The sequence below is a fragment of the Daphnia pulicaria genome, chromosome 6 (assembly GCF_021234035.1).
Source record: "Daphnia pulicaria isolate SC F1-1A chromosome 6, SC_F0-13Bv2, whole genome shotgun sequence".
Taxonomy (NCBI): Eukaryota; Metazoa; Arthropoda; class Branchiopoda; order Diplostraca; family Daphniidae; genus Daphnia; species Daphnia pulicaria.
In genome coordinates, this window is record NC_060918.1 from 10,901,752 (window position 1) to 10,925,282 (window position 23,531).

Consider the following 23,531-nt stretch of genomic DNA (forward strand, 5'->3'; position numbering starts at 1 on the left):
TTCCTTGTAAACTTGTACACTCGTCCCGGTGGTGGTAACACATAAGATATGAGACTTCCCGAGGTGTTTCACGTGACATTGCGCCCAACCCGAACATACCGCCCGGACTAATGGGATACCCGCTGAGGGTCTCCTCGGGATAAAAAAAAAAGAAGAGAAGATGGAAAGAAGAGGAATCATTTGACAGCATCTTGGGGGGTCAAAAGACGTGCGCGCGCTAGTCTCTTCTAGCCGGAGCCTTGATGTGCGCAAAGAGCTTTTGAGATTTTTTTTTTTTTCTATTCTTTTTTTCTGACTTCGAAATGAATAGAGAAAAAAAAAAAGATGAGGAAACTGGAGAGTGAACAAGATCCAATGAGCTGATGCATTGTTTCTCCTTCTATTAAGCTGTAGATGATGCTATTAAGTTCAGGGCAGGGCACTTGCACCTTGTAAATGCTGCGCAAATCAAAAGCCAGCGCGTCATTGTCAATTGGACAATAAAACAACAAAAAAATTGTTGGATGAAGAAGAACGGGCCGAAAGAAAAGCCTGTTCTACAATTGAATGTGTATACATTTCCCTCGGGAAATGTCTATAGAACACCCCAGGAAAAGAAAAAATCTTGTCGTTTTCTTTTTTGTAGTATGAGAGATGAATTTCTTTTGGGGCTATTGGAGAAAAATGAAAGGCCATCTTCTCCCGTAGGCTTGAATGCATAGAGAGAGAAACAGTTGGTGGTAGCTTTGTGCTTAGTGTTCCCTCATCCGGTTCCCTGCGTCTTGTTCTTTTCTCATTTGGACGATGGATCGGCCGCTCTTCACTCACCTGAGAGATCCGTCCCCGGAGAGAGAAAAGAAGGAGGACACAAGTGGAGGTCGTACGCGCCAAAGACACAAGGACGAAGACAATGTCGCGTTCCACAAGAATGAGAAGGTGTCAGGGCCGCCTGCCGAGTCAGCCCAAGCCACTTTGCCAAAAGGACTTTGGGGGGTTGGTTGTGTGGCATTGTTTCCCATCCATGACACATGCAGCCTCCCTCTTCTTCTTGCACACATCCTCTCTCTAGACGTGGTGGTGATCTCCCTTTGGCTTTATTTCCCTGCTGCTACCACTACTTGGCCATCGTCTTCTCTTTTCCCTTTTGTGATGGCGCATACACAACACCTGATAGCCTCGGCATTAAAAAAAAAGACGTGCCCACCTCCCCCCACCTGTGTTTTTTTTTCTTCTCCTCCCCAAAGTCTTTTCTTTTCTCGTTTTTTTGTATGTGTGCGCTAGGATTCGTTTCATAAAAAAAAAATAGACTTTTTTTTTGGGTTGACTCTATTGAAAACGATTCACTTTACTTACAGTTCGTTTGTGTCCGCGTGCCTTGTAAAAGAAAAATGAAGAAAAAAGGCCGGATGTTGAATAATAGCTTTTGCAAGACACAATAAACGCCAATAATGGGCTGCTGTGACGCGTCAGGTAGTTGAGGCAACAAACGTCACATTGTCAATCCCTCGACGGTCGGCCGGAATGTCTAGGAATGGCCTGCCGATGAAATATGTGGATGCGATTTGCTATCGCTTTTGTGTTTACCTTGACGGTGCGCGTTGTTGTTTTATGTGGGACCTACATGAAATTGTGGGCCGAAACAATCAAATCAGTCGGGGGAAAGGCCTGTTTTCTGCTTGTCATTCATCAATTTTTCAAAAAAACAATATCAGCCGTCGGAGGTATTACATTGTGTGTACAAACACGACGTAATCCGCGTTACGTTACGGCCTCCAACTTGTACCTGCATGAAAATAGGCGGACAGAAAGGAATCACAAACAGACGGGGATCCGATCCGTCTATGTAAAACACTGGGGAAAAGAACAACTTTGATGTGAGCGGAGGAGGCGGATTTTTCTAGCGTCTTGTAAGTTGTTTGAATTCATGTTTGTGTAATGGGACGTGTGTCACGCCGAGGTTAAGTTAGAGGAATAACGTTTCTCTGGTTTTTTCTTCTTCTTCTTCTCTTCCTTTTTCTCTTGGAATGAAGTGGATCTGCACCCCTGCGTTATATCCGCTTGCGCATAATTTGAGTCGAACGCGCTAAAGTTTTCGTGTTCAAATCACTCTAACATTTTGTGAAGGAGACAAACTGTGCGATCAGGAGAAGAAAAGACAAGAGTTTTTGTTTGAGTTGGCCGTTGGGTAAAGAATAAGGAAAAAAAAAATCTCCCGTCGCTAGCGCGTCCGATCTCAAAGCTAAGAGGTGGTGATCGATGGACGATTAAATGGCCTTTTTTTTCTCTTCTTCTTCTACGGGGGTTGTTTCTTTTTTCTTCTTATTTTTTGTTTGGGGAATGAGAGAATAGAAAATATCCATGAGATGCGTGTAGTCTCGGTTGACTCCGTGGGCCGTGTGATGTAGGATCTGCATATTCACGCGACTGTCGTCGACGACGACGTCGGTTCCTTAGCGTGTCTGCCTTTTTTGCATACGAAATTTTTGGTTTAGAGCGCGAACGCGGGACTCCACTGCGCAGCGGTGAGTCGAGTTCCGGCCTCTTGTTTTGCTTTGGCGACGGGATCCATGGCTCATGGAAGCCAAGGCAAAGAGAAAGACTCGAATAGACGAAAAGAAGAATGAGAAACATTCCAAAGAAGAAGAAAAAAAAGAATATAGTAGTTTGGTCTCAAAAGTTTTAAGCGCGCCACCTACGGCGTTGCAAGCAGTTGACCGACGACTCTGCTCGGTTGGAGCAGAGATACTCCCCCACACAAATAGGAGGGAGGTCTGCTCTGCTGCGACCGTCATCATGGTAGACATCCAAGTTTGTTTCAGAAATTATCGACATTCACCGCTAAAGGGGCCGAGGTGCTAATTATTCACGGGGCGTCCCCGTATACGAGAGGATGGCGCTCTTTTAGGTGTCTTTTTCCCAGCAGCTCACGGGCCACTCTGGTAGATGAGAACATGTTGTAAGAGGAGAAACTGTTAAGAAATTAAAGAGAGAGAGAAAGAAAGAAAAAAGGAAAACGAGGTTGAAGGGGGTCGTGAGAAGAACGACGAGAATGCCGGGGCCTATAGGAGGTTCATTGGGCGTTCGACCAGAGCGCGCCAACTCTAAAAAAATCTGCTGCACAAAACTTATTGGGGGCCACCTCCCTCCAGTGAAATACATTCTTTCTGGTGTAGCTGAGGTTCCTCTTTTCTTTGCTGTAATAACCGCCTCTCTCTCTCGTGCGTGTGGAAACCTTTTTTCTTCTTCTTCTTCTTCTTCTCTTGTATAAGCCAGAGAGTGTATATCTCTCTCTCTCTCCTCTTATAACTTGACAATGCTTGTTTATCCACCACCAACTAGTTCCCTTATTTTTTCTATTTTATTTTACTTTTTACCTGACGTCAATGACGCGTGTCATTTTCTTGTTCTCTTTTTTTCTCCTCCTCTTTGCCTATTCTCTCTTTTTTTTTATCTATTCTGGTTTGAAAATAATAAATAAATATTAACAAATAAAATAAAAGGGAAACGTCTGGTATCTGCTCTGAGGTGACTTCAACGCCCGTGTTCCATCAGAGCGGTCCTCTCTGTTTCTACGTCAATCAAACATGTAGATTCAAAAAACGGCTTGACAGCTGATTTGAAAGCTCTTTTCTCTTGCTCCGATCTCTTGGCTTGTTCCATCTCTCGTGCCCTTTTTTTTCCTTACTTCTCCTGCGTTAGATTTCTTGGCTCTTTTGGTTTTATGTCTAATGTGATGTGCAGCAACTATGGATGCGGTCGTGTACACTCAACTTGTTTGTTGGTGGGCCCCTTGTTTCTCACACACACAACACTGACAAGATCACTCTGCGAGAAAGAGAGAGAGACGGCCGGTGTCTGATTGATTGAAACGATTCCAGTGTTCCACCATCAACCGGTACAAAACTACAGACTGACGTTGGCTTCTTTTATCTCTCTCTCTAAAGCGTCCATGGCCAACAGCGAAGATTGGCTCTTTTATAATCTTATAGCCTTGGACTCGGACCAGCTTATGCATATTGTTTCACAATGATGCTGTCAATTGTCCGCCGCTTTTTCTTTTCTCCGAGTTTTTTTTTTTTTTTTTTTTTTTTCAATTCCCTTTGGAATTATTAGTCGAGTGACGGTTTTTCTTTCGACGTGTCAAATTGTGCGCGTAAAGTTGACTAGCGTTGCTAGCAGTGTTTTGCTGGAAGAGAACCGAAATGAAACTTTGTTGTTTCATTTTTATTATTTCAATAAATTCTTATACCGCCGTGTTTTGTTGGACCTTTATATTCTTCCCTTTTGTCCCAGGGTGTCGCGCTGACTAAAAGGCCTAATTGATTGGGCAATATCCATTTGACCGTTGGTTGATTTGTTTCTCTTAGTCCTTTTGTTGAATTCCCCAATTTTTGTCCGTCTCTTTTATTCCCTTTATTTATAACCACCGTGTTGTATAGGAGACGGATTAGATACGAATGTTGTATACAAGACTATAGGGACGGGTGTATATTAGACACACGGTTTTTTGGATGAGATGAAATGAAAAGGTCCTTTTTTTTGTCCGTTTATGACCCGTCATCTTATTGAGTTTCACATCACTTTTCGTCCAACACACGTAGCCACATTGAGGTGGTAAGCAACTATAGTGATTTTTTTAGGTGTTGTTGTTGTCGTTGTCTGTCTTGTTGTTGAGAAGTTCTTTGGTAGTAGTTGTGGTGGTGTGTCCCCGGTACTAAAAGCCCACAGGGTTGGACAAAAGCCATCACAATAAGACCTCGTTTCTTTCTTCTATTTTTTTCTTCTTCTTTCCTATTTGGGTATTGTGTGTTGTGTGCGGAATGAACATGTCAGGTCTTTCGCTCGATTCCTCCTGGCTCTTTAGTTTTGTACCTTTTTTTCCGCCTGGATATTTCTTCTACTTGGCCTCCTCCATTTAGATGTTGTATCCGCATCTCGTACCACTTGATGTACGGCAGCCAAGTTCATGTGTGTGTTCCTTTCGTCTTGGTGTGTATCTTGTCCATCTATCGATAAATGTTGGGCCTGGTGCTTCCGAGCTTCAGCTTCTCTTTTTTTTCCATGAGATTCTTCCATTCCATTACCTTCAACTTCTGTTTTTTTTTCTTCTTCTAGTAGTACAACGGATGATGAGATAAAGACAAATGAAGAGTGACAACAATGGAGTATCTTCTCTCTTTTTGACGTTGTTATTATTTCGCTACTAAATTTATACAAGGAGACAGCGGAACATTGACGAGAATAATAAATTGAGAACCCCGAATAATGGCCGCATTATTGCGTACCTATCTTTTCTTTTTCAAAACATAACCAAGTTGCGGGCGTGTACCCCCGAAAGTTTCTTGGCGATTGCGGCACCTGAAGGAAACCCATCGTTGCACCTCTTGTTTCGACCCTTCGGCCATTGAAAATTGTCAAGCTTTATATACATGTCCTGCATTCTCGCCATCATAAAGGAAATAAGGGAACCCTTCAGAAACAAAACGAAAGAAAAACAACACAAAAAAACGAAAAATTCCTTTTTGATCCGAGGTGAAATCTCGTTACAAGCTTTCGATTGTTGCGTCTTGTTTCTCGCTCGGCTTGTTGTTTGTGCTCTCGAATGGAGGATGACTAAAGAAGTTCAGCGAGATCGAGTTGGGTGTATTTTTATTTAGAAAGGTTATTGTGTTGACACAGTGAAAGGCGAAGACAAGAATGAAAAAAAAAAACCCGCCCGCACAATAATAAAACAAGAGAGAAAAGAAAGCCTTCTATTTTTATTATTATTATTTTTTAAGTGTATTATGTATATACACCCAGCCACTTGGTGTCTGCTGGGCTGGTCAGAAACAATGTCCCTCCTGTGACTCCTCCGAAGCAGAACCGAGTGGAACCTCCTACCTTTTTATTTAATTTTAATTTTTTCTTTTTTGTGTGGGAGAGAGAGAAGAAGATGGTAGGAGGAGGGTTGTGTTATTTTGGTGTTTTGTTTTCCCTCCTCTTTTCTTTGGCCTCCTCCTCGAGCTTCTTCTTCTTGTGTTCTTTTATCGTTTTCGGGTAAATGTATAGGAGATTAGAAGCTGGAACAAGAACACTAGGAGAAGAATGAGAAAGGCCAACTGGGAAATGAGGGCTGGGTCTGGAGGAGGAATTCATCATCAAAGGAGCGCAAAAGGGGGCAAATGGAAGAACACTGGAACAGAGAGCCACAGCAGCAGCAGCAACAACTATAGGCCCTGTTTTTGAGTGCTGCTGTGGTTCACATTTGATGTCTTTTCCTTCCTTCTTTTATGAAAGGAGGTAAACTGGTAGTACCCGGCACAGTCCACGCAAAAATGTTGAGAAGGGAAAAAAAAGAAAGAAGTTTTTGGTTGTGTCCAGGTGTGTTCCGCGACGATGAGGAAGAAAAGGCAAAATGACGAAGAAGAATAGAAAATGCCTCCTTAAGCGATTCGGTTTGTCCATCCTACTCCTTTCTCTATTTTCCTTTTTTTCTTCATAGTAGTATTTCCCTTCTTTTTTATTCTTTTCTTCCAAGGGCTTTTAGTTCGCTATACAACTATAGTACTCCACCACTATGTGTATACTAAGAAGGGAGGGGGGAGACCCACCCGGCGATCTTCTTTTGTTGACCATAAACGGGTTGACAGGCCGGTCAAGGGAGCCTATTCTCCTTCGTGTGAAGCTAAAGTCGAAGCCGCTTCTGGAAGAAATAAAAAATTGTCAAAGAATTCTTTAAGGTGTGCCAACGCACACCTTCCACTATTCGTGATGTGCTCGCAATAGCCACAGCTGGAAGGGAACTGCGGTTTCACATCGCAAGTGGACACTTTTGGTTGCTACATATCCCCGGTCCTTATTACCCGGAGTAATTTTTGTCCAGTTAGTCTTAACCGTTTTGCTAAGAAGTAGGAAGAAGAAATGAAAAATCGATGTAACTAGTTAACGTGCCAATGTCTAAAATAAAAAAAAAGTACGAAGGAAAGAATCAATGGGTGTTTGTGGTGCGAGCGGAGGCAAATTCTTTTCTCACCTGATTTGAAGGTAAGGTGAATGGGATACACAAGGAATGGAGTAAGGAGAGTGAGAGAACCAACAGGAGGGGGTTGTTGAGGGGAAAGAAGCTCAGGAATGTCAAACGACGAATTCATCGGGTGTTCGGGGGTCTCCAGCAAAGAAAAATAACCGTTTCTTTTCTTCTTCTTTTTCTTCCTTTCTCACCTTTTTTCTGGTATTTAGTTGACTGACGATGGCCCTCCGTTCGGCCGTATACAAAATGCCTCCTCCTCTTTACTTCCCTATTGATCCACATAACTCGACACCTTCAATGGTATGTGTGAAAGGCTCGGACCTGACGCTGAGAGAACACGGAACAAAACCGAATGGCAAAGAATGACGGAGAGAAAGGAAGAATCAGAAAAAGAGCAATGATAACAAACTATGGCGTATTTTCTACTCTGCACTTGTCTCATTGACTGGGAAAAAGAACTCGTCGATGAAAGGGAAAAAAACCGTTGCAATCTATTCCACCATATAACTATAGAGGGACACGCGTTTTGTCAGCAGATTTATTCGCCAACGGATGAAAATCAGGTGGGCAACTCCTCCCACTCGAACCGGAAAGGGCTGGATATTGAGACCAGTCGGTGTATACGACACAATACGGCTAAGCTGATGTCATATACACCGTACGACTAGGAATTTGTTTTAAAAAAAGGGGAAAAATCTGTGATGGAATGTTGTTGTTGGTCGTTTGTTTTTCGACATTGATCAGCGAACAGCAGCGGGGGTCGTTACGGTTGGCATCAATCCATCATGGATTGGCGCTAACAAAACCGGAATTGAATAGTTGATTGAATAAGGATCGAATCAGCATTTGGTGTGCGGGGGAATTGATTCGTTGGCCTGTTATCTCTCATCTGCTGTCCCGACCGTGTTGTTGGTACATGCCGGCTTCAATTCCCATCCAATTTTCGTTGATAAATTTTCTCGGAAAAACGTTGTGTATGTGGAGGGGGAGGGGGGGGGGGATTGAGAAGGCCGAATACTAATCAAGCCTTTGCTGCTGTCTCTGGCTTTTTGTGTCTTTGTTGGGTCTGAATAACTGATGATTCGGCCATTATTAATAATACGTTCTGCATAGAACTGAAAATTGATATCAGCCTATCGGAGTCATGTCAGGGCCAGCATCGGACATTGTCATGTCAGCGTTTTAATTTAGTTTGCCCATGGGAGCCGTGTGCGTATAGTTGAACGTCATGGCTCGATCCCAATGTCCGTGTCGTTGTTTGTTAAGATTTGCATCGGGCAACAAACATGTCCGCATTGGCTGTGAAGGGCAGGAACAGAAGCCGCGATATCAAAAGCTTCTGCCGGCATGGAGAACATAGAAAACAACAAACATCCATCACAAAACAGTGAGGGGGATATAGAGTTAGAGACTAGACAGGAAGAAGGGAAAACAATAGGTCACCGTTCTCTGCTGGCTGCCGTTTCTTGTTCTTTTTGCTGCTGCTGTTTCCATGTTGTCCGCGATGCATAGACGGTTTGTTGTCGGTTTATTCGGTCGCATATTGCATGGTCGAAAGGCACGCTAACTTGTCGTAAAATAAAAATGCTCCTCCTCTTGTTCCCGTCTACTGTTCCATACATAAAACATTATATATACATACGCATGTATAGACTCTCCCTTTCATTTCATTCGGCCCCGACGCTGCTATATGCTGCTGGCATCATCACAAAAGCGACACACGTCAGCTTCATGGCTTGGTCTCTCTCTCTCTCTTAGTACACTAGTTGTGCTATCTGACTTTCTCTCGTTGTATTGTTTCTCTTCTGAGGGGGTGAACTATGGGAGGAAATGAAGAGGAGGTAGCAAATTCTAAAGATAGAAACTATTTGCGCTGGGTGTATGCGTCTAACTGTATAAATGTGTGTATGCTGCAATTGTCTGGAGCTTTGCTGCTTCTTCTATTTTGGCATAAATCACCAAGACAGCTCTTTCACTGGCTTGTTATTCTCCTTAAACCTGTGTTTATTCATAACTCTGAAAGCGATGAAGTCGAAACGACCTGCGCTGACTGCTGGAACTAAAGTTTTATCCTTTTCAAAGTAAAACGCCGTTTTCTTGAAAACGGGTTATTTGATGTTTCTTCGGTTTGTTCACTTTGATTATTTACTTGAAATCCATTTTCTGGATCTGGTTGCCAATCAGCAGGTCTAAGTGGCATAAAGCGGATGTTTGGAATCCTTCTCTCTTCATTTCTCTAACTTGTTATTGCACCTTGGCTACTTGGCGTATACTTTTTTAGGTAATACGCTACACGCAGGGTTATTACAACTGTCTTACCGTACATGTAAACAGAGTCAAAGTGGTGAGAGAAACCGACGTCCGCCACGCAAACGAACTTGAAAAAAAAGAGGGGGGAAATTGTCGTGTTTTTCGGGATATTAAAATAGAGACAGTGCCGACAAAGCCCTTTTCTGTTTTGTTTGTGTTTATTTTTTTCCCCAGCCGACTTGTGTAGGGTGAAGACACTATGTAAAGCATATGTGTGATTTAGAAGAAGATTCCCGGCGATGCGACGACACGTGAGCCCGACCGCATAGGACGTTAAGGGAAAAAAAAGAGGCCGTCGCTCGTTTAATTCTTTTGGGTGGGCGGGCTGTCGGGTTAGGTCTTCCTCTTGTGCGATGATGATTCGGCCTTTTAACAGCCATCAGCGATTAAGGAAAATAAAGAAACTGGACTGTAGGAGAATTGGAAGAGTAAGCAGCAACAAGGAGCGGGAGAATTATTTACGTGCTGGTATGCATCGTACTGCGGTGCCGTGTGCACGCCCGCATGTTTGTCTAATAGACAAGGCAAACAAGAGAGAAGCCGGCCCGGAGTTTAAAGAGACACTTATGCAGTTCTTTTGAAAGAAGAAAAATATAAAGAACTGGAAAAAAGAAGAAGAAGAAAAAACGATCGGGATATGTATTTTTTTTTTCTTCTTCTTCTTTGCATTCAGTTCCGAGTCGGTTGCGCTCGTTGTACCCGCTGCTCTGCCATCATCGAGCGCAGAGCGCAACCGACATCGGCTCGTTGTTTGAAACGAATAGGCTTAATTATACAGGACTGGCTGCAATTTTCTTTCTCTTTCGGGAAAAAGAAAAATAGGGAAAGAAAGAAAAGAAAACAGAAAAATAAAATAAAAAACCCCTCCCACCTCATAAGAGTCGAACCGCCTCTCACTGCCGGATAACACAGAAGAGAGGGGGGTGCGCAATCCTTCTGTGAGCTAGTTTCTTTGGTTCCCTTTTTCTTTTTTCTTTTTCTTCCATCGTTGGTCGATGATGCGCTTCTGCCCTGTACTTATCCCATTAGAAGTTGGCGCATTTCAAATGGGTTGTTGAGAGACCGTGGCCGAGAGTTCTTTTTCGGTAAACCCAACTGCTGCCGCTGCTGCTGCTGTTGCCTTTTGGCGGCTGATGGTGCGGTAGGCTGGTAGTAGTGGTAGTGGTTGGCATCGCTGCCGTTTGCCCCGGCCTCAAAGGATCGGCGGCAGCGGCGTGATGGACGGGGGCGCTTGGGCGGAAACTCTCCATCCTTGCTCGTCGCTCTTCCAAAACCGACGTGCCGACACCGCATGTGCACCGCCAATTATTTACGACCGCTTGATGAGATCATTTGCCTTTCAAAGAGGCAGATCAACACGAAACCTAATTATCCGGCAAAGGGTTCGGCCCTTTTCGCCTCCTGCGCGCGCCCTGTCCGCCTGTTTCGACGCATCAAATTCGGCATAACTCTTTTCTTTTTTCTTTTTCTTTTTTCTTTCCTTTTTTCTTTTGTAGTTTGTTTGGTTTGTTTCTTCCTTTTCATTTATTTATACCTCTCGAGCTGCACTGCCCTTGTTCTCTGTTTTCGGAGGAGTTTTTATACGTACCTAATACGTCTCTAAGAGCATGCTCCTCGTCCATAAATCTCGTAGAACCTCCTCCAGGGTATTCCATACCTCTCTCTCTTTTTTGCGTCGCCGTTTGTTGGTACGAACGATTTTCAACGAATGATAAAAGAAACTATTTTTTTTTCCTGAAACATTTGGTCTTGGCCATTGTGCTATTGTTTTTCACTCATAGCGGGTCATAATAAGACTGGCCTTTTTTTTTGTCTGCTGAAATTGACTTGTGATTGCTGTGAGGAATTGTCACATTGTTGTAGTATTGACAGCGCACTTGGGAGTGTCAAGCGCTTGCTTCAAAGGTGTTTTCTCGTGTCTCTATCTGGTGTTTTGCTCCATATGTGCCAGAGCCGCGAAAGGTTGCGACGGTTGCGACCATTTCAATGAATTATTCATGGGACTGGTTTCTTATTTTTCTTATTTTTGTTTCCCTCCCATCACCTTTCTGGACTTTTCTTGTCTCCGTTTTGATTTAATTTTTTTATTTATGAACGCGTGGAGCTGCGCTGCTATCGAGGAAATCACAAAAGTATAGCAGCTGTCCAGTTCGGTGTGTGTGTATATGTCCGACTGACACCTGAGCGAAACACACGTACATACACTGAGACAGGGAAATATCACCTCGGGTTAAAACAACCAAAACTTAAGAAGAAGAAGAAGAGCGACGGTTGAATAATGGAATAAGTACAACTATGGAGATATCAACTAGTTATCTTGACACGCAACTCTTTTTTTTTCTCTCTCTTGATTTCTGCACAACAGCCTTCCATCACGTTCCCATTTGTTTCTTTTTCCCCCTTTTTTTTTGTGTTTGCCCAAATTGAATTTCATTTCATTAAAAAAGAATAATAAAAAAAAGAAACTTAAACAACGACTAGACTGCCCCGCCTTCTCATCCGGCATGACCTCCCCGTGTCAAGGTACACTTAATGTTATTACTTGCCTCTGAGCTCTTGTGTTATTCACTAAATAAGTAAAGGAGTCCTTGGTTTTGTCTAATAGACGAAATGACCGTAGATAAATGAGCTGTTACGTCGATCCCTCCCCCTCTCTCTCTCTCTCGACCCCACCCCACCAACGCCTGAAATATAAAAAGTGAAAAAGAGGTCGTTACTATGGCAAGTCGAAGGACCGAAAAATAAAAGCGTGTATACACAGCGCAGAGGAAAGAGTAATAGATGAAGACCTAGGTACAGAGTATAACATAAAAGAGAAAAGAGGGGAGCGGCTATTGTGTTAGCAATACTCTATGTATTCTCTTTCCCCCCCGGTTTTTCCATGGGAAAATGCAGAAGAAGTAGCAAGAGGCAGAGACAGGACTATAGGTAACAGTTCCAACTTCCCCCCTTTATAATGTGACTCGGTTTCATCATCAATCAGGTGAAGGAGTGAAGAAAAAAAAAAGGATACGGCTGGGCTCGATTTCAAAATGGTCCCAACTTCATTGAGACTTTTCTTACCTCTTTCTTCTAATATCACACACCTGACACCTTTTTACTCTTTACAAATAAGAGGCGCATCACGCCCTGTGGATGTCTTGATTATTCTACTGAATAGAAAACGAAAAAATTTCAAGAATTTTGTTTGGGTTTTTTTTTCCGTTTATAAAGAACTCGTTGTAATTATATGAACACACAGACACACGGTATGTACATTATTTAGTTGACAATCAGGGAAACATGTAGAATATAGGGGGGTATTTCTATCGTGATAATGAGAAATGTTTAAGATACGCACAAAATCAAAAGATTTTTTGAACTGCGAATGTAATTTTTTTTTTTTTGCTTTTGTTTTTTAGAGAAACCGAAAATTAAAGAAAAAAACGACAGTCAAAGCAACAAATAAACTCCTTTCATGCATACACACACACGCGCGTTCACTACTCAACAGTCGCACACACAGAGACACTATATACGGCGAGCGCCTATGACATAGCATACGCACTAAAAAGAAAAATGTAACGGCGCCGAAATATCTTTTCTTTTCGTGTTATGTTGCTCTTCAAAGATCATATAACGGCGCGTTAGAATACCAAATGTGTAAGTTCTTTTAGGAGAGAGAGAGAGAGAGAGAAACACGAAAAGGGGGACTCGAGAAAGCAGCCAAAGAGAAGAAGAATACAGACAAAGATTTTACACACTTTTTTTTGTTTTGTTTGTTTTTTTTGTCCTTTTTTAGGAGAAAAAGAAGAAGAAAATATTTTTACTTTCTTTGAATGAATGCGGCAGTAGATAGAAAAAAATTCGAATCACCGGGTTGTCTCTCTCTCTAAATCGCATCTTCAGAAAAATCCTTATAAAGATAAAAAACACATTTCAATTTTTTTTGGTTCTCCAAGCTAATTTCAAAGAAGCGAAATTTTTGTGAGTGTGTGTGTGTTTTTTTTTAAATAAAATTGTAAAGATGGATTAGTAGAGAACGGGTACGGGTCTTCGAAGCCCAGCGAGTTGATCCAGCGATGGATAGCCGGCCGGAGCGACGGGATATTGCATTCCGGCGGCGGCAGCAGCGGCCTGAGCGGCCTGGTGATACGAAGCGGCGGCTGCGGCGCTAGCTTTGGTGTACATCAGAGACGAATAGAGTGCGGCCGGCGATTGCTGTTGTTGCTGATGATGTTGCGGAATTCCGGCCGACGTACTGACTACGCATCCGTTGTTGCTTCCATTGCTGCTTCCGTTGCCGCTTGACGTCGATGTGACGGGCGACGGAGAGCCTTTCATGGCGAATCCGTCCATTCGGCTGACGGGCGAATTGCTGTCTGGTGACATTCGGTGTCCGTTGCTGTTGCCGTTGAGATTGGGCAGGCCGGCGAGTCCAGCGAGTCCTGGCATTCCCGGGAGTCCGGCCATGCCGTAGTAGTGATGCTGGTGAGATCCGTACGGCGAAGGGAAGCCGAAGAGGCGACTCTTGTCCAAGTCGAGCGAAGGAGTCACCGACGAAGCCGACGATGATGAAGAAGACGACGAAGAGTTGGCGGCGCTCATGCTGTTGGTCGTCGTTGTGGTCGACGACAGAGTGGAGTTGACGCTGGCGGCCTGGACGGCGTGCTGGGCGGCTGAGAGCCAGGAGAGAGGATCGAGCCCGGCAGCGGCCGCGTGATGGTGCGGGTTCATGCTGCCAATCGAGTAGGGCATGGGGAAAGAGTAGGCCGCTGTTTTGTTGGCCATGCTAGGCTTGGGCTTGCGACGGGGTCGGTACTTGTAGTCCGGGTGTTCCTTCATGTGCAAAGCTCGCAGACGTTTGGCCTCGTCGATGAACGGCCGCTTTTCGTCTTCGTTCAACAATTTCCATTCGGCACCTTTAGAGAATTACAGACATTTTAGAAATGATTAAAGTGTTCAAAAGAAATTTCAAATTGTTTAGGTGAATAGATTTGTTGGTTTGAACTTACCGAGTCGTTTAGAAATTTCCGAGTTGTGCATTTTGGGATTGTCCTGGGCGATTTTGCGGCGCTGCAGACGCGACCAGACCATGAAGGCGTTCATGGGTCGCTTGATGTGATCGGAGAGGACACCGGAGAGGCCGCCGCTTCCGCCGGGACTCTTGCCATTTCCGGGCGACATTTGTTGCTGCATCATGCTCATGGCAACAGCTTGCTGCTGCTGCTGATGGTGGTGATGCTGTTGCTGCTGTTGGTGGTGGTGAGCCATCAGTAGGCCAGGTGAAGACTGCATAACTGATGACATGTCCATCATCTTCGATCAATGAATTCACTTTTTTTTTCGACGGGAGTTAAATGAGATAGGCAATCGATCTTCTTTTCTTTTTTCTCTTTCTGGCGCTAAGGACTTTGAGGGGTTTTTCAGTCGTACGAGCTTCTTTCAGCGGCGAGAGTTGGACTGCGACTGAGGTTTCACACGGCAGCTGCACACCATTTTGGTGTTGGATGGAGGGGCTGGCCGCCTAAAGAGGGGACGGATGAAAAGGGAGGGAGGATGGGAAGGAAGCCCACCCGCCGTGAGTGGGCAGGCACATTGGCCGACGAAGAGGGCGCCCATTGGCCCGTCTGGTTGACCAAATGAATAGGAGATGGGTGGAGCTACAACAATACTTCCGACCAATTGTTCTCTGCTGCCGGAGTCTCTTTTCGTTTGGCCAACAACTGAAACACCACCGAGGATGAATCGAATGTTTTTCTTTTCTATTCCGCTTTCCGGCTCTTGTTCGTCACTGCGCCAAGTTTCTTCGGATGGATACTTATTTCGACTCTCTTGGATCTCCATAGAAGAGAATAACAAAAAATAGCTGGAGAACAAATTAAAAAGAGCTTAGGGACGGAAAAGAAAAGAAAAAAGAAATAGGAAAAAAGGTGTTTTGTGTTGCGGTGGTGTACATGTACATAATGTCTCCGTTTCTTTGACGTTCCGGAAGCGAATAATAAAACCACTTAAACTTTTTTTTTTTTTTTTTAGTTTTTTCCTTCCTTCCTTCTCTTGTTATAACAATCGAGTTAACTTTTATCTGAATTTAAACAAGTCGTTTTTGGTTAATAATAAAAATTTTGAGAATTCTCATGAAGATATTTCTCTCAGACTTCTGTTAGTGAACAACTTCTTCTTCTTCTTTTTCTTCTTTTTCTCGGCTGCACAATAGTAAATACATGTGTCATCTCCAGTGTGCATACACTCATCGCACGTGTGGTTGTAATCCTTTATTCCCTTGTATAACGAGAGACGAGAGACTCTGGCGTCGCTGGCCGTCCACTCGTCCGAGCATCATTGAAATCTTTATAGACACCAACAACCACACGCGCCCCATCATGCCAGTTGCTTTGGCTCCTGAGGTTTTTAACAGCGCACCAAAGAGAGTGGGCGATACACGAGAATAGATTTTCTTCCCCCCTTCAAATATTCTGTGTGCATCTATATATATGTATAGGCGCCCTTGTTATTTGCCACACGCATGTTGTATACAGTACCAGTGTGTGTCCGTGTCACCATCGGCCGGATAAAGCATTTATCAACCGACGTTGAAGGCTATAGAAGGGGTATTCTAGTAATACACGTATGAAATGACGGCAGGGGTTGATGCTGTTGAATTGGGAGACTCTCTCTCTCTCTCTCTCTCTCTCTCTGTGCACACGCTTGTCAACCACCGCCCTCTTCTTCTTCTTGGAACGGCTGCGGTTGTTGTTGGTTTGGGCCCTGTGCGCGAAGAGATGTTTACCGTATGTATGGACGACTCAACAACAGGCAACAACAACACCCCTTTTTTCCGCTTTTTGCATTCGATCTTTTGAATAGAGCCAGCGGCCAGCCGCTTTTCTCTAGTCCAACAATATTCATCCAATAAACGACCGGCTACGCACATCTCTCCCTCTCTCTTTGATGGCGTCGCGAATGTTGATGTCATTCAAATTATCTATTATTATATAGTCTTCCAAGGTGCTGCCGAAAGCGCCTGTTTTGATGGAACAGCATCCGCCCGCCCCGAATCATGTTTAATTAATGAGACTCGGTTGTTTGTGTCTGGTATTCCCGATGCGGTGATGAGAGATCTAGTCCGCATGGCTTTTATTTGTGGGCGTCCATATAATTATGATTCGAATAAGAGGATGGACTAGGCTAAAGAGAGAAGAGGGGGGGAGGCTGAAGTGTGTCGGCGTGAAGGAGTTGAACGCCTTTGGAGGGGGGACACCATCACAGCGTCTGAGAATAGTTGAAGTCCGCCCAAGAGACGCCAAAACCCACTTGGTCGTCGATTGTTGGAAATTGATGGGTTTTTCCCGAATTGATGGCACTAGCGTGTTGTTGTTGTTGTTGTTGTTGTGTTGATGCGGTTTGTTTTGCTCGCCCTCTTGATGGGAAAGCGTTTGTGTCACCCTTCTCCCCCCTCCCCACCACCACCCCCGGTCCCGCCATCATTCGATTCAGTCTACTCTAGAGGCTATATACATGTGGGCGGGTCGTGTACAATCGAAACAATTTCCGATCTTGTGTGTGTGTGTGTGTGTGTAAAGCTCAGCAGCAGTCAGCTAAAACCAGAATAACCGTGCCACCACCCCCACTTCTACAACCCCCTCATCCCATATAGATCCGATGGCTGCTCCCTATTGTGATTCTGTTTGTCCTGTGTCAACTGCTGTGGCTGCTGCTGCTGCTGCATGTAGGCGGCTGCCTTGCTTATAACACGGGAGCTAACACAAGTTTCGACCGAAACCGATGGTTATGTATAGAATCGGTTCGGTCACGGCTCTGCCATGCTGGGCTCGAGTGGGGAAAGAGACCGTCACATAGGACGGAGATGGCGTGATATTGGCGCCATATTTCACTGTAAAATCAGATGATAATCGATTTTGAAGCTCTCTTCTCTCTTGCATTTTTGGAGCGCCGGAGGCGGGGCGCCAGCGATTTTGAAGAGGGAATTAACGACTATTAGACATTTATGATACTCTTGTGTACTTGTATTATTATTGCTGTGATTCGATTCGACGCTCGAAAAAAGGACGCCCCTGTCCAGATGCGTCGTTGGACCCTGTTTGTACTTGTGGAGAGAGAAGAGGGACGCCCGTTAACCGATTGGGTAAGCCCGCTTGACGTAACTGTGTGTAAGCGTGAAGAATGGGGACACGACGACACTTTCAAGCCCCATAGAGATGGCATTGATTTTCAAACAGACAACCTCTTTTTTTTCCCAACTCGAGAAAAAGGTGAATGCTAAATATGGGCATCTGTTGCAGCGCCAGCGCCGATGTCCACAAAGCAGCTTTTCATATTACATAAAGTGGACGCACTTGTGTGAATTGGGCACAATATAAAAGAGGTGTTGGGGAACTATCGAACGATTTTTCCTTCTGAAGGACCCTGCTCTCGAGACCTTCGCATTTTTGGCCACAGACGAGTCGTTTTTGGCTTTGCCAACAGCAGCAGCACGAATTGTTCGATTTATTTTATTTTTTTTTAACAATATCAATTGAAATCATTTGTTAAGGCTCTCTTTTTTTTTTCTTTCTCGGGCAAACTTTCTACCTATTGAGCTCTTGATGTTTTTGTGATTGTGTTTAAGAACCGCCACCGCTGCTGCTGCTGCTGTGCTGGAACACATTAGACATAGATACTCAGTGTAGCGGCACTAACAAGCCTTCCCTTTTTTAAATATTTTTACACGTCGTACGCAGTTGCTGATCCTATAGAAAATTTCGAGCCATAAATATCAGCACCTCCAATATCCATCGTTTTCTTTTTTTCTTTTTTGTTCAGTGGATACAAGGCGTTTGAGCTGGGCTACCCACTTTGTTATAGACCTCGTTTCGTTATGCCGTGTCGCGTTCAATTGGAAAATGCCCAGGCTATTTAGTTAGTGTATAGGCGATGGGTGTTGCTGGCCATAATCCCATGGAATGGATATATAGAAATTCCTACAATGTGTCAAAAGGGATGAAAGACGAGTGTATCGCCAACTGGGGAAGCCGCACCGGGATGTATATCTAGACTTTTCCTCGTCGCTTATTCTTCCCGTTTCTATTTCCTTCGAGAAAAATATGTACAGCAGCAGCAGCAGCCTTTTCAACTGCGCAGCAGTATTTATTTGTGCTACTAAACTAGAAAGAAAAAAAAAGCCACTGGTGAGGTTTATGTTATTGTATTTGTAGTAGCAAATAATAACAAATATCTATATAAGCTTCAATGTGTACAGCGCGGAAATGCTATAAGGGAATATTGTGTAGCATTTATTGAATTGTTTCCATTAAGAAGAGTTTTCCTTTTTTTATTATTATTTATTTGGTCTCTTTTCTATTCACTGTTCGTTTTTTTTTTATCATTTCCCATTCTAATGCTCAGTATTTTTGTGAAGTGGAATGAAAAACTTTTCTTCTTCTTCTTCTTCTTCTTCCTCCTCTCTTTTTTTCCTTACAAGTCCTGTCTGAACTGCTTTTCTAGTGGTTTGTTTATCCAGTCGTTGAGTGGGAGGATGCATCTAAGAGGCCGCTGATGCGCGCCATTCAAGCGCAATGCGAATGGGAAAACAACATTAAGGAGGGCTGGAGGAGGTTGGCCCGACGCCCAAGTCTTGGGATCTTACGTTGGATATGCACTGCTTGAACTCTCTCCATTTCTATCTCTCTCGTCTTTTTTTTTATTTTTATCTCTTATTGTTGAATCTGAACCTTTTTTTTTTCAATGGCCAGAAAAAAAAAGAGAAGAAAAAAGATGCCAAAAAATTCAGGATAGAGCTCCGGAATAGCGGATGGGAAAAAGATTTTCAAAGTAATGATACACTTGGCCCGCATATGCTGTATCTATATAGGCCTCTTCGTGTTGTGTTATAATACTTGTTTTGCGCCCAGTAGTTTTGGTTTTTCTTGTGTGTGTGTGTGTGTTTAATAATGTGCGGTACGTACTTGAGTGATGAACGACGGCGAGCTAAGTGACGCGACAAAGAACCACTCTGACAACACTACTGTGTTTCCGGCCTCTTCCATTTTTATTCCCCGGTCTCGCGATGAATATTATACGAGAAATTCTCTCGGCTCGACCAAACAAAAGTTTATAGTATACTGCTGCCGTAGAATAAAAAAGTGAAAAAAAAAGATATGGTTGAGGGGGGGGGGGTGTCTTCCGAGAGAGGGGGTCCGGGATTTTCGGGTGCCCTATTCAATGGAGCACATTAGAGCCATTCAAGTTGTCATAATATCAGCAAACTGTTGGGGAAGCAACCAAATAATGCTCCTCATCCTCCCTCGCTCACAAAAAAACAGGGGGGAAAGAAAGAGAAAGAGAGATGATGAGATTCACTGCTTTTTTATGTACGTATATATACGCAACATCGGTAAATGTTGCGCCCCATCTTTTTTTTTCCTTCCTTTTGTTGATGGCACCAGACGAAAATGATGAACCATTTACTGTACACAACTCTTGTGTGTGTGTTACTGCCATCGAATGATGGATCATTCGATCTTCGACAGGGTGACTCGCACGCTTATTCTATAGGCTCTGCTCTACAATGGATGCTTATTTTTCCCCCGTGTCATTGCGCGTCTATGAGACAACAATGTTTGTACACATCATGGAGTGTCTCCAATTTGAGCGTGTTTTCTTCTGCCCTCGCTGAGCATTTCTATAGTGTTGGGGGGTTGATAATAGCCGAAAAAACTTGAGCCCCCAATGCGCAGATCTACACCAGTAAGGAAATTAGATCTGTGGGGGTCTGTTCAAATGATTCAGCAAAATCGCGCCAAATTAAACCTAATAAGATGCGCTAATTGTATCCGATTTCTCCCGTTTTATTCCGTTCAATTGCGTTGTTAGATCCCCCGTGGCGAGAGCCAATGCGGTTGCCCCCGTGAAGGGGTTCCATTTAACACAATCAACCGCAGTTTAACCCTTTTTTCCCCTCTATCGCAATAGAGAGAGAGAGGAAACCCACTTTTGTGCAACCCCAAATTATTGAATCTGTTAAATGGACTTTGAAGTTGCCACTTGACATAATACGTAAGGCCCTGATGCAATTCATTTGTAGAATAAACGCTATCAGCGTTGAATGATGTAACTCGTTTCCCACGTCACTGATAAGAGCCTCTCATAGGCCATCAATCGACGACGAAAAGGGTTTGACGTGAACTCTTATTCTGTCGAGTCTCCATTCAACGTTATACTAACGGCAACATATTGAAAGATGATGTCCTTATTGATGAAGAGGTGTTGAGGCGCGCCAACAAGGTTCTCCACATCCTATAGGCTTCTCCCCCTCCTAAAAGGTTGTTCTATTTTCTCCGTCGACTCTATACAACATTGCACTCATCTCTCTCCATTTCATCGGATGTTTGTTGTTGTTGGGGGCTGCTGCTGCTGCTACTCCTGCTCCTGTTCGTTCCTCAAAACGGAAGAATGGGTTTCTCTGTTATTCTCTCCTTTGAAATCAAAGTATATTTCGTATTATTATTATTATTATATCTCTGATTCCATACGAACACAGCAGCAGCAGCAGCAGCAGCAGCAGCAGCAGAGAGCCATCTGTATCTTTATATTATTCATTTTTTGTTGTCAAGTTGTGCTCCTGCTCTCTGCCTTCAATAGAATCCTCTCTGGATTTCTTCATTTTGATATATATATATATTTTTTTATTTTCAGAAGGGACATGTAGCTTATAGGATGGCTCTCTTTCTATTCAACTCTTTATTCCATTTCTGATTAAATTTGCTGGCCTCCATTCTTCCCACCGACATTTCTTTTTTTCTTCTTCGTTTTCTTTTATTGTATTTTGTGATTTTTTTTAAATTTCCCTCGGCAGTCGAAAATCCTGATAAAAGGGAACGAAGAATGCACACATAGTATTATTCTGTAGCTATTTTATGTTGTATATATAGTACACAAATAAACATAACTCCATCGTCTGGAAAAGAAAACTTCCTCGGCATCAGAAAAAGATGATGAGGGAAAAGAGGATGAGCAGGATCTTATACAACTGTATGAAGAAGAAAGGCTCTTTTGTGCGATTTCTCAGTAAATCAGCTTTCGGTGTCTTATCACTCTTCATTCGAATCATTCAATATAGTCATTTGGCTAGTGTGTTTGCGGCCATCAGAGTCAAGTCTCTTAAAAGCCAAAAGCCGAAGAAGTGTCCATATGCTCATGTAATAAAAGGGTAGTACATAAAGAGGAGACCAGAGGCATTGTTCAAAGTCACCGGACTATTCCCAACACTGCAGAGTCAAAAGAGAAATGAAAATCAACATCATCTCTCCGCTTCCATCTGTGCTGCGTTGGCCCCTGTGGGTGTGTGATGGATTAAGGTTTTCTCTAGATAACGCCACCAATCCCACACGATTGGCCCGTCGTTTTCCAGAAATGCCCGTTTTTTTCCGTGAATTGGTGAACAAAGAGAGAAAAGACTCCGTCGTCTTTATATCCTTTTGAAAAAAAGGAAAAGACCAAACACGTATAATAAGTCCCTGTGTGCAAGCACCGACGGTGTACACGTCGATGCATCACCATCTTGCATTTTCCCTTATTATTTGCGATTGTGTGCAGCGGAGGCTCGATTGTTCGGTGCGCCGTTTTTGAACCATAAGACGGGTGGAATATACATAATGTAATAATCTTATCGTCGGCGTCGTGCCAGGCAATCTTTAAATTCGTCCTCCTCCCTCGCCGCACGAGTATTTCACCGAACTATGACTGGGCGGCGTTGGATGAGATTTGACTTATTTTTACCTCACAGTCTAGCAGCCTTATACTCTCTTGTTATTCTTCATTCTTCTGCTATACAATGCTTGCTCCTGCTCCTTCTTCGTCTCCTCTTCTCTGTCCGAGATTTGTGGAACGTGGGAGCTGCCGGCCCAACCAGCGCCATGTGTTTTGCGTCCTGTTTTGATCGTTGAATTTGGCCGAGGCTTTCGAATCGTTCAAAACGTCTACACCGCTGCTGTACACGTTTTTACATCTGCCTGTTTTATTCGCATAAATTAAGGTAAATGACGTCGAGCTTCTTCTTTTTTTTCTTTCCTGGAAATGAAATTTTCCAAAATGTGGACGGGCGACTCTTACGACTCCCACGATTCAATCTCCGAATTTTTCTTTCCCTCCTTTTTTTTCGGTCGACCAAACATCATTAATTTGGTTGGCCATCGTTTCCGTTTGACTGAAAAGAGAGGACCCTGCTGCCGCCGCCGTCGGCATGAAACTGTAGACATTGATCAAGCATTATTATATACATCTACTTGCCGTCTCTCTCTTCTATTCTCTCGCCAAAGATAACGGTTAAGTTATAGCCTGATAGCGCAGAGGACGTCGGCTCTGCGTGCGTTTGTGTCAAGTGGCTAACGAGTTTCGGAAGGAAACGGCAGTCCATCGCATCGTTCGATGTGATCCCTTTTCTTGATGCTGGCCATCTCCTTTTTCTCGTCCACAAAATCACGAAAAAAAAAAAGAAGATGAATAGAACTTGACTCAGAATTTTATTTTTTTTTCCCCCGTCCCGTCATAGATATTTACTTGTGGATATTCTATCGAGTTTCATCGTGTAGAAAAAGAGAAGACGCGAGCCGTGATCGTGATCATCAGACAATACATCACTGGGAGCGCGGGACAAAAGAAAGTGTGTGTATATATATAAGAACCCGACTCATTTTTCCATCAAACATTATGCCGTGGCAGCAGCAGCAGCTCCAAAAGCTTCTTTCTCTCTCTCCTATATACTATACTTTATAAATACAAAACACAAATATATCTGTACAGCTTATATAAAGTCCATAAATCACAACAAGAGCGGCAAGTATACAGGGACGGACATCGGGAGGGTTTTATTTTCCCTCCCCCTCCTCTCTGCCCCTCCTTTTCGATCCGTGACGGGCGCAAGTATCAATTACGACCGGCGTTCGACAATTAATTATACAGAAACGAAAAGCAGCTCTAGCACCGGTACATCTATCACATATGGACGCTGTTGTTGTTTGTTGGCAAAGAGAGAGAGAGTCACTATATAGCTGGAAAAACACGGCCAACTTTCATCTTTTGTCCGGTGCGACGATAGTGCCCAGAGAATAGCGAGTGCCGAGCACAATAAGCAAAAAGAGCTGGAAAGAGAAAAGAAAGTCCCGTCTGCTTTGCTTGCTTTGCTTCTTTCTTTTTTTTTTCTGCTCCCGATCCCGCACGCCGTCTTCCTCTCTCTCTAGAAGATTATACACAT

At 43.6% G+C, this 23,531-nt stretch overlaps 2 protein-coding genes across 3 annotated transcripts in view; one reads left to right on the forward strand and one right to left on the reverse strand.

The window, feature by feature from the left end:
* LOC124343144 (peroxisome biogenesis factor 1-like) overlaps positions 1 to 23,531 on the forward strand; it is a 95,274-nt gene that overhangs the window by 54,866 nt on the left and 16,877 nt on the right. The window lies entirely within an intron of this gene.
* LOC124343274 (transcription factor Sox-21-like) lies at positions 12,492 to 14,790 on the reverse strand. Its single transcript, XM_046796544.1, has 2 exons — positions 14,296 to 14,790; positions 12,492 to 14,202 (listed from the first exon to the last, which is right to left on the reverse strand). The coding sequence occupies exons 1-2, from the start codon at positions 14,597 to 14,599 to the stop codon at positions 13,313 to 13,315; spliced, it is 1,194 nt and encodes a 397-aa protein (XP_046652500.1). The 5' UTR covers positions 14,600 to 14,790; the 3' UTR covers positions 12,492 to 13,312.